Source organism: Panthera uncia, chromosome D4 (genome assembly GCF_023721935.1).
Source record: "Panthera uncia isolate 11264 chromosome D4, Puncia_PCG_1.0, whole genome shotgun sequence".
Classification (NCBI taxonomy): domain Eukaryota; kingdom Metazoa; phylum Chordata; class Mammalia; order Carnivora; family Felidae; genus Panthera; species Panthera uncia.
In genome coordinates this window covers 58,580,300-58,591,588 of record NC_064807.1, presented here as the reverse complement: position 1 = coordinate 58,591,588, position 11,289 = coordinate 58,580,300, and the positions used below count along the sequence as shown (strand labels likewise).

The following is an 11,289-nucleotide window of genomic DNA, read 5'->3' as shown; positions in this document are numbered from 1 at the left end:
GGTCTCTCCTAATTAGGACCAAAGACAGGACTTTGTAAACGGAGCCCAGACAGGGACTGACCCGGCAAGATTAACAACCCAGGAAGGAGGATTAGAATGAAGATTGCTGAAACAAATATTTTGCAATAAAAGTTTTTTTGCTCTTATTGGTTAGAACATTTAAGATTGTAAAAGAATAGAGAATTAGCCAATGACCTGTTAATTTTTTTTAACTATTCCACAAAATAAACCCAAACCTCAGTATAGGTCTTAAATAGCTCATCTGTCTCACTGAAAATCAGTGGCTTGAGGCTATGTGGGAAGAAAGTGTCATGAAATAATCTCTTCTATGTGTGCCTGTCTGACTTACATACACGGAGATCCCTACCGGACTAAAGAATGGCAGTTAGGAGTCTGAACTGCATATAGAACCAATTTCACTCTGAATATTCTGATGAGCAACAGGAGCAAACAGACATTAAAAGGGCCTTACAGACTATTACGAAACTTCCCAACAAATCTGACCATTTTTTAACATGGAAAGCCCTTGTGGCTGAGAATAGTGATGTTCGTTATCTAATCAGGGTTTCCCACAAACCTGTAAGAAGATCTGCTGGAGCCTCTCTATACAGTTCTTATACCATGGTGTTAATATGCTGGTCCCATCGGTTTCACATCGTACTAAGTGCTCGGTCAAGATCATGATAAAACGCTGGAGAGGGGGTATAAAGTTAAAGCAGTGTTAGAGGGAGAATTCTTATACCTCAAACAATCACATTTTTGACCAAAAGACCTCAAAAGGCATTGCTTGTTCCACTCGGTTTTTGTGGTATTGCTAACTTTTGTTAAGTCAATAAATTCTAGAAATAGGCAGATAAGTGATAATGTTAGTATATCCTTTTTTCAGTATGTGAACACTTTTTTTATTTTTATTTTTTTTTAATTTTTTTTATTTATTTTTGGGACAGAGAGAGACAGAGCATGAACCGGGAAGGGTCAGAGAGAGAGGGAGACACAGAATCGGAAGCAGGCTCCAGGCTCCGAGCCATCAGCCCAGAGCCTGACGTGGGGCTCGAACTCACGGACCGTGAGATCGTGACCTGGCTGAAGTCGGACGCTTAACCGACTGCGCCACCCAGGCGCCCCTGTGAACACTTTTAAATCTAGATTATTTATGCTAGTAACTTTTCTCCACACCCATTTCTAAGGACATAAATAATGTTCATCAGGAAGGAAAATAATCTAAATGATGAACAACTGGGAATAAATAGGAGTGAGGTACTCCACAAAAGGATCCTCAAAAAATGTTTTTAAAGCCTGGAGCAATGGTCATGTAAGAATGCTATAAACGAAACAGACTGTGGAGGTACACATGGTTATTTCCTTTGCAAATTTTTGTGATTTAAATTTTTATAAATAAACGTGTACTATGATTAAAGATAACATTTTTCAAACCTAAAAAATAATACTGCATTTTTACCTATCAGTGTCCCAAGCCAAGATACCTGAAATATAACGAGGAAGAGATTCTTCTGTTCACTCTGAGCAGATTCCACTTTTTCCTGCAGTCTTTCTATTTGCTCCTCTAGAGCCCCATCTTTCCTGTCACTGCTTCTGTCGTCATCGTCACTTCGCTACAGGATGCACAGGAACAAAAGGAAAATGCCTCTTAGAATTCTAGTATGTTAGATCCCATTAAGTAAGAGAAAGGATGTTACTGTGTCTGGTCCAGTGCCACTTGAAGACTTGTATTCTCTAATGAAAGTACTCCACCACCCAGATGCACATGCATACACCCAAAAGTCCTGTGGGCACTTACCTAGGCCAGGGAAACTTGGTGGCACCTGTCTTGATAACAGCAGTAAGAGTATTTGCTATAAAGCAGAAGTGAGTTATACCTTTTACAAGACAGACCATTCAGGGAGGAAGTGTTGGTTACATTTTTCCTCCATTCAAAAAGAAAACAGCTTTGAGCTCCGTGGAAAATGTACAGTAGATTCTTGTTATTTACCATAGTTATGTGGATACATTTGTTGTGAATCCTGAATTAGTACTGAACCACTGCTCAGGGAAATACAGGGTTAGGTTCTTAGGGAGTCTTTGGTTTATTTTTGTCAACTGATCAACATGTAACCTTATGTGTGTTTCTGTCTAAAGATAGCTTATTTAATATATGTGTTTTACAAATAATTATATACAGTAGTTCTTTATATTCAAACACTGCCTGAGAAAGATTTAACGTCTTCTTGACCCTGAGTAACATGACTAAATTTCTTTGGCTTTCAGCCCCGCAAGAATGCTGTCTACTACGTTTTTTAAATCTATCCTTGTCTTATGAATCCACAAATTGAGCTGCTTTTCCACAGCACTTACAGAGGTTACTTCGGTCCTTGATGGAGCAGCCTCACGTACATACTGGTGAATTTCCTGTTCCTTTATCTGGATTATGATATTGTTGATTTATGAACACTGAATTCACGGCCAAGAGCATGGTCGTTCATGCCCAAAAGAAGCTCAACTGACTTATGTGTTTTTACCGTCAGACATGTCACAGCCTTCTTGCACTTAGGAACACTAGACAGCATTTCAGCCTTATGCTTTAGGGCCACTTTAAACCGTAAAAGTTACCAACAAAAGCCCAAACGTGGCAGTAAATACATTACGAAAAGGATGCTTTTTTACAGTATAAGAAATGAAACAAGAAGGCAGAGTATTGCCTTGTTTGACTTTATCTGGGAACAAGCCCACTGGGCAACTCAAATTTTTCTGCCTATGCATATGCTCTGCCTATGTCTAAATGATGGGAAAGCACCAGGAGTATTGACTTTGAGCTTACAAATAAATCTTAAGTGAGCTTGCAAAAATAGAACCTGCAAATAATGAGGATAGATAATATATTCTTAGAACTCTGCTACTGCTCATTTAAGTAGCAAAGTAGATGACCAGGGAAAGACCCAACAGTACTTTCCAGTCACTAATACAAGGCTCTAGGACACCTCAGCAGTGACAACGGAGAGGCAGCTTTCCTCTAACGGCCCTACAGAAAAGCTGGGCAGGCCTGCACGCAGCTCAAGAACCTTCTCACCCTGGCAATAATTCAAAAACAGCTCTGACTACATGTAATAATTCAAAGCAGACTGTTCAAGATTCTGCTGGCAATGATGGGCTCAACATACCTCTGTTAAGCTTTAACAACTCCCTCCCAGCTCAGCCAGAATCGAGCATTCACTGAGGTGTCCCTCTGCACTGCCCGCCCCCCCCCCACCCCAACTTCGTGGTTAGACGACTTTCCCAGTGTCACGTAGCTAGGAAGTGGTTAAGCCAGAAAGTGACTCCAGGTATATTACACACCAATGTCTTCGTGGTCCTTTTAGCAAGAAGGTAGGCATCACCAGATCTAGAAAGCCCATTTCCTTCTAGATACCCCCCTGTCGGTAAGGCCTCATCTATGACAGCCTCTTCCACCCTTAAAGCGAAATTACCAGAACCCCGTTTTTATAGACTTCTGCTTTTCTCTGTAACAGCATCTATTAAGGGGTCTGCCTTATGTTCTAGGCAACTGGGCACAAGTTAGTTTTCTCCTAATACCACACTAAGGCTAGGTTCTAGAGTACTGTTTATTGCCTGTTTATTGCCTATTTCTATGATGAGGGAGATGTTAAATCTCTGCTGCCCATCACAGTAGCCACTAGCCACACTGAGCACTTGAAATGGCGCTGGTGTGACTAAAGAACTGAATTTTAAACGTATTTAGTTTTAATTAACAGTTACATGTGGCTAGCAGTTACTTTATTGGACACCACACATCTAGGGATCAGTATGGCATAAGGGAAAGTCCTTGGAGTGTGACAGGCTCTGTCACTTACTAACCATGTCACCTTGAACAAGTTAAGTTCTCTGAGCCTCAATTTAGACATGTATGAAATGGGGATGACACCATTTACCTTGCAGTATTTTAAGTTTGTGAGTATATATACCAAACAGACACATATATATGCAGATCTACATGGAGACTAGCATTTGAACCTGCTACAGGTTCATAGATGTCATTAAATTTATTCCCACCCACTCTGGTAAATACACAACAACATTGGAGAATACGGTCACAAAGAATATTAGTACTACTATGCAAAATCATGGAATGCAGCCACTTATTAATATGAGAAGTACCCTGTGAACCTGGGAAGGAATGCCCCATCCCTCCCCACAGGACTGGGGAAGTGAGACACAGACCGGCTTCTCCCTCTCCCCTCTTGCACCAGAAAGTCTTAGGGAAACACAAGCGCCCTCTTTCCTTCTCTGCCTTCCTTTCGGGAAGGGCAATCATGAAGCAGATCCAGATGGCTAACTACAGAAAAGCAAGGTTTGTGCTTCCTTCCAGGCTCACCAACAGGAGAAGAGCGGAGAGCAACACCTCCCCCAGATCCTTCCTCTCCCTCCACTTCCACATAAGTTCTGCATAATTTGGCCTCAGAAAAAGTAAGTTCCCATCAAGGTAATGAACTGAAGATTTTCAAGAGATTCTGGTATACTTTCTTGGACCACTATGAATTGACATAAGACTTACCCGTTTGTGTTGCCTTGCGAGTTTTTCTTTTGCTTCTTCCAGCTCTTTCTGGATTTTCAGAACATGTTTGTTCATCTTACGAATTGTGGAGTGCAAGATTTCCCAAACAAACAATCTTAAAAGTAACAGAGTTTGGTTACTGTATGTTAAAGCATGCTTCTAGAAAGACCTCTCAGCTTTTATAACCTACTCATTTTGAAGGTGATTCCACTCTTTAGGCAGAATTAGTCCTATTTCTCCAGGAACACATACTTTTTTTTTTCAGAGATTGAGTGAGCCTGTGAGTGGGGGAGGGGGAGAGAGGGAGAATCCCAAGCAGGCTCCATGCCCAGCTCACAGCCTGGCAGAGCCTGACACAGGGCTCAATCTCACAACCATGAGATCACAACCTGAACCAACATCAGGAGTCGGACGCTCAACCAGCTAAGACACACAGGTACCCCAATTTTTTTGTATTATAAATTGTGCAAACACCTATCTCTACCCGTTAGACTCAGGTGAGCTTCCTGAGGCAGTAGTGGGTCCTATCACTTTTATTTCCATCCTCTACTAGACTCGCTAGAAGGTATGTGTACATACACTGAAATGAAATGGCACACCAGGAAAAAATGTATACATTAGGAACAAAAATCTATTTTCTCTCTTCTAAATTTAAACATCAGGTACTGGAATTTTCTCAAAACAGAAGCCCAATCTAAGGCTCATTTCACATGCCTTATACTACTTAACTAGCAGACATTCGGCCAATTCTTTGGAATATTTAAGAAACTTACTAGTTCATACTAGCTATCAACTGCTGGGCCTTTTTAAGAATGAAATAAATATAGGTCAGCTACTTTCTCAGTAAATTACTCAACTAGGATCACCTTGTAAGCGCTTTGAAATGTTTATTGCATAAAAGGTTTATTTTTTGAAGTAGCTTCTTAACTACATCTGTCTATAAATTAGTTCTTCCTAATGCCAAGATATAGCCTCTATAAATCTTGCCTTGGATGATGACAGTTTCAGTGGAAGATAATAAAACAGCTGATTCATAAAACTCCAAAGTCTTATGTTAGCAGACAAGGTACAACAGCAAAGTACTTCAACTCTGGAAGGGGTGGTCTGGAAGGCTTTGCAGAGTTACAAATACTTGAGCTTGGAGTCCAAGAACAGAGGGTGCTTTTGAGCCCTTTATCGGTTCAAGAATGCCTGTGTCTGAATTCTGACTCTGCACTTAGCTGAGTGACTGTGGACAAGATACTTAAGCACTCTGCAACATTTTCCTATTTTGTACTTAAGAATGATAACGTAACCCCCTCCGTAGTGGGGGGTGAGGATTAAATGAGTTGCAGTGTAAATCGCTCAGGATAATGGTTAACAAATATTTGGGTGGTCTATTTTCTGAAGAGTTTACAGATCTGAGGATGTCTCTTGCCTTAATTTGCGAGTGCCAGTCTGGCTGATATGGTAACTTTAGATCATACCCTTCCACTCTACGGATTCAGTTCATTTTAGACCTGTGTCCTCTGCAATAACAGATACGATGAACAGGGTAAGTGCTGTGATGGATTTTTAGATCCTTGTAAGATTCCTTTGTTTCCTGTTGTGTCAACTCCTGCTATTCCTGATCAGTTAGGAAGCCTGTGGACTCAACTTCACGAGTAAGAACAAAACTTAATGAGAAGTCTCTTTCCTGTATAGGAAATGGGTCTAGAATAAATCTTGTGGATTAAATCTAGGTTTTTTTCTGACTGAAGTGAGATACCGTCCTTCCCCACAGGCACTCAGGTGCCCACCAGACTCTCCTCAACCCCTCACTGCCATGTGCTTCATCTACTGTGACTGGTTTCTTCCAGTTGCTGGTGTGCGTTCCAGGTCCCCAGCTGAGCTGGAACTCTTTCCCACATCCCACCGTCCGGCTCAGATCCTGGCACATGGCCTGATCTTCTCTCCCGATAGTCTGTATCCTTTATCAGCGTCCTTCAGAGACACTGCAAACTGCCTGGCTGTGTGGATTTACATTGTCCAGGAATCTCTGCCATGTCCCAGTTCTATCTAATCTGGTAGCATCAGTATATTAACAATGTTTCAATCAGAACTTGGAGCTCATGTATGAGACTGAATATAAACTGATTCTTACAGAATACAAACTGTATAAAATAATCCACATTTACCTAGTAAAGTCTCGAGAGAGTTCTGAAGAGAAGATCCAATTTGCCACTGCGGCACAGTCAACAATTTGTGTACGGATCATCTTATCTACTAGCACAGCAATCATCTACAATGAGAAAAGAATCATCAGGGTAAATCACACTTGTATGTAAGCCACAACAATCCCGCTGCTACAAAAGTAAAATAGGAGGTCTGTGAAATTCATTTTCAGTGGTTGTGGAACTGATCCATTTGACCATCAGGAGGTCTTAATTAAGATTCATTCTGCACTCTGTTTGGCTCTGGTACTTACTGTAAGAAAACTAGAACACCAATAAAGATTGAGCAAAAAGACAAACTGAGTGGCAACACTTAAAACTTTGTCTGATTAAATAGTTTTTACCTGTGGATGGTTCCTCCAGACCTCAAACATAACTCGTAGGACATGTAGCTTTCCTTCATCACTCTCAGCTAGGGTTTTGAAGACTTCATGAAACCTTTTCGCGGTGGGGAAAAAACACCACAGATAAACTTACTCATTAAGCATTTTAAGTTTTTCAAAGCCTTTCAATGTTACTGAATTTACAGTGCAACACATAAATGCAAAACAACCCAATGTTAATCATTAAGGATACAAAAGGTATGATTAGGAATTCGTGGTTTGTATGAAATTTGTCACACAACCTTGAGAGATTTACAAATATGCCATTCACTGTCAGCTGAGGACTACAATTTTCGGGGCATCTAAGAATAGGTGAGGGCTAAGGAATGGTGTCCACAAACAGGTGAAGTACCCTGACTGCACTTCCTGTGGGGGTCCTGCAAATCATAGATACTTGGAAGCCAAGGTGGGGAGAGGAGCCCAGTTTGCTCTGCTGGAGGAGTATCTACATATGCTCTTACTTCTTTTGGATTGTCTGATGAATTAGAAAGCTCTGTCTTTGTATGCTAACCTTTGGGTGGCTCCCCAAAATGTAGTCGGCCCTCATTTCTACTTCCCTTCCTTTAGGAAGATGCTTAGATACGGTGGGAGCTTCTTGACTGTATATATGACTGTCCTATGGACCCAGGTTTTTCACTAGGTTCTCCGAGGGGCCATATGAAAAAATGTACACATAGACTGACAGGAGCCAAATAGGGTTGTAGCCACTACAAATCAGAGCTCTATTAAATTATATGCCAATGCTATTAAGATCTTCATGTCCAACAACTTTAGCTACACATTTCTATACCCCTGGTATTCACCGAAGTTCCAAACCCTTAAAACAGAGCGTGTCTTCTTGTTGCACTTACTTTGCAAGAGCACTGAAGGAGTGGCTGAATGATTTGGCTGCCAAGTGTAGCAGAGTCTGTACAAAGACCTCTATTTTCAGTGGGTTAAAGCTGAATCCTTCATCTGAAAAATATTCCACAGTAAGACAGCTAGAAAAATGCTGAGCATAGCAATTCTTTGTTCCCTCACCTGGAATGCTAAATGGGCGGCATACTCACATCCAAACATTAAGCCAGACATTCGTGTCATGTCTCTGAGGACAAATAGACAATAAAAGACCACTGCTGATCTTAAATACTCAAAATATAAAACTAAGCATGATCTTAATTCTTACTTTCTGGGGATTATTTCCCTAATTCTTCTATATGATCCATTTCTTTTACACATAACACGTGGACTTCCTTGTTCGTATCGCTCTGTGTGCTGGCAAGATAACATATTAATAAAAAGATTCAGCAAACCCTTAACTAGTAAGTCTAAGTCTTAAGATATCTGACAGCGTCTAAATTTAGGACCATCATTTTGACATATGCTATCTAAACACAATTTCTATCATAATACAAATTTCTCAGAAAAATCCAAACAAAATCCTAGTAATAAATAACCCAAGGACGATTCATGTTTTTATTTTTATTACTATGCACATATCCTTATGTACAGATCTAACAAATTTTCCTCCAAAACGTTACCCAGTTGTCTGTCCCAGTAGACTTTTCATGTTTTCCTGATTTGTCTCTTTTGGTGCCAATATCACATTGTTTCAGTTACCGTATGTTTCAGATATCTTTTAATATGTTCTAAGTCCCTCTCATCTTTTTTTTTTTACCTTGTTCATTTACTGATTCAGGTGAACTTATAAATTACTTGCCTATTTTCCCACTGTTGCTCAGAAAAAACCCTAGGGGTTTTGGTTGAAGTTACATAGTACATACTCAGTGGGTGTTACACATCATTATTACAATAGCTTAAATAGGTGAAAAATCCAATTACAATTCACCAAATCTTCCACTCAGGAACCTCTCTAAAGTTAAAACAGGGAATGTTTAAAAATGAATGATAACAGCATATTTAACTTTGTGGTTAGTTTTTATACTGAATGTAAGCTATGTCACAGGCAGATGAGGATCTCTTTTGTAGAAGGAAGAAAGTTGCCGGCACACTGAACTGACACACTGAACAGGCTACTGCTTAGAAGCATCCGTTGAGACTTAGGAGAAACTCAAACTGCCATAATGCTTTATATTTATGCTTTAACCTGGCCTATAGATAGTTCCATTGAAGAAGTGGTCCCTTACCGTCGTCATCATCCTGGTTAGGATTTGGTACATCTTTCAGAATGCTGAAGATTTCATCATTGGTTGCTTTACTTTTAAAGGCAACAGCTAAACAGAGGGCAACTGAATGTCCAGGAAGAGAATCTAAGCACAGAATGGGGAAAAGGGTAGGATCAAGTTTTAAGACTGTTCTTATAAATAAATAGCTGAGAAATTTACATAACTGTCTTTTGTCCTCAAATCCCTAGGCTTTTGTAAGCTGAAAAGCCGAGATTCAATGTATTTATTTCATTTTGGTCAATGTCCCTTCCTCCTCATTTTCTCTGAGACAGTAACGACTAAGTTTGTGTTTGAACAGGTGAAGGTTGCCAACTTGTGATAGGTTTTTTTTGCTTTTCTCTTCTGCTGAGGCCATACACTTGAGTCTACAGAAGCCAGATGCTCATATGTTGTGACTCTATGTGTTTACTGTTGGTTATTATCTGTCGAGTCCTTATTTGCGCTAATATATACTGTATGGCATCACTACAGCAACTGGAAATCTTTTAACGTAAGGTGGACAAAGAGGTAATAAATCAAAAGACAATCCTGACATAGGAGTTACTAAGCACTTGGAATGAATGAAGTCAATCACAACAGGTCACAGGTGCTGTTTGCTTTTCCCTAAAAGTGGGAGACAAAAAAAAAAAAAAAGAATCTCGTGTCACTGAAGGGTCTACATTGTAGCATGGGAACCAAGATAGTCACACAGGAAGTAGCCAGAGCAACACAAAACTGGCTTGCTAAAGGGCAGTATTTATAGGAGAGGAGCCTTGCCGGACCCTAGAGAGAGTATAGGAATTAAAGACAGAAAGGGCTTTCCAGATAGAAAGGCAAAACCAAAAACCATGAGCACAGGAAAGATAAAAAAGAAGTGGCCTGGTTGGAGCAGGGGTCCATCTGAGAAGTGACAGATAAAAAAGCAGGAACAACTGTTAGGAGCGCCTTAACTGTTAGGTTCAGTTGTTTCTATAGGAAAAAAGCAAAGTCCATATTCAACAAAAGTCTGAACTCTTGAGATCAAAGACTGTGCCTTCTGCTTCTCTGAGCCAGACTGAGGCAGAGCTCAAAACTCAGCACCCAGAGGAGTGCCACACCGCCTCACACTTCGCTCTTTCAGGGAAGCACAGTGGTAAGAGCAAGGCTGCTCGGTAAGCCTGGATGTGAGTCTGGGCTCTGCCCCTCGGATGCGACCTCACTCTGGCCTCACCTCTCTGAAGAGATTTCCTCGCCGTAAAACTGGTCTACTAAACACACTTGATTCTCAGAGATGTCTCGAGGACAAAGGGACATAATAACGTAGAAAATGTACTTAGCATTGGGACCAACGGAGTTTACTTCAAGGAAAACAGGTGTAGCGTGAGGTGTAGTGGAGAACCAGGGCACGCACAGAAGGCGAGGGAGGGGAGGGAGTTCCAAGACGCAAAGAACTGCTTCCCAACGTGGGGTGGCAGGTGCGTGGAGGAGCCGCGTGCAGCGCCGTCTGGAAAGACTCCCGTGGAGCAACTACACACCTAACTCTCTGCAGGGACCACCAAGGTACGACGCCTTACCTTTGTTACGTGTTAAGCACAACACAGCACAGCAAATTCTAGGCCCTCTGATTCATAGCATAATCTCAGACACGAGGTGACCAAAGAGTAAGAAAACCGTATTTAAGAATTTCCTTCTACAGGCCTCTTGCTGGTCGGAATGTATCCCGTGTGCACCTATGTTCCCACACCTGAACTGGTACCACAGGACAACCAAGTCAAATAATCTCCACCGCCAGGACATTTATTAAGTTTGGGCTTTAAATTCAACTTGCTGTACTTAGCAGCATATTTAAAATAAGGTCATGGATATAACATTATAAGCAATATTAAGAAAAAAGTTCACAAGTAATAACTAAGTAGGTCATGAATCTTCCAAAGGATGACAGGGCAAACAAAATACTGACTACTGTAGATCACCTTTCAAACAGACAAACAAACAAAAAAAACCAAAAACCCAAGAAAAGAAAAAGTTTACTTTCTCCACCTTAA

General features: G+C 40.8%; 1 protein-coding gene and 1 long non-coding RNA gene across 3 annotated transcripts in view; one reads left to right on the top strand and one right to left on the bottom strand.

Moving 5' to 3' along the window:
• The window catches only part of NCBP1 (nuclear cap binding protein subunit 1), a 37,719-nt gene that overhangs the window by 547 nt on the left and 25,883 nt on the right, over positions 1-11,289 (bottom strand). For both annotated transcript variants that reach the window (XM_049626891.1, XM_049626899.1), the window contains 7 exons: positions 9,248-9,370; positions 7,973-8,075; positions 7,083-7,176; positions 6,703-6,806; positions 4,547-4,661; positions 1,485-1,613; positions 578-691 (listed from right to left, as the gene is read on the bottom strand). In XM_049626891.1, the coding sequence (XP_049482848.1) occupies positions 578-691; positions 1,485-1,613; positions 4,547-4,661; positions 6,703-6,806; positions 7,083-7,176; positions 7,973-8,075; positions 9,248-9,370 (782 nt within the window). The remainder of the gene's footprint in view (positions 1-577; positions 692-1,484; positions 1,614-4,546; positions 4,662-6,702; positions 6,807-7,082; positions 7,177-7,972; positions 8,076-9,247; positions 9,371-11,289) is intronic.
• On the top strand, positions 1,613-11,251 carry LOC125920040 (uncharacterized). Its single transcript, XR_007456926.1, has 2 exons — positions 1,613-2,397; positions 4,361-11,251. It is a non-coding gene; the product is annotated as an uncharacterized LOC125920040 (long non-coding RNA).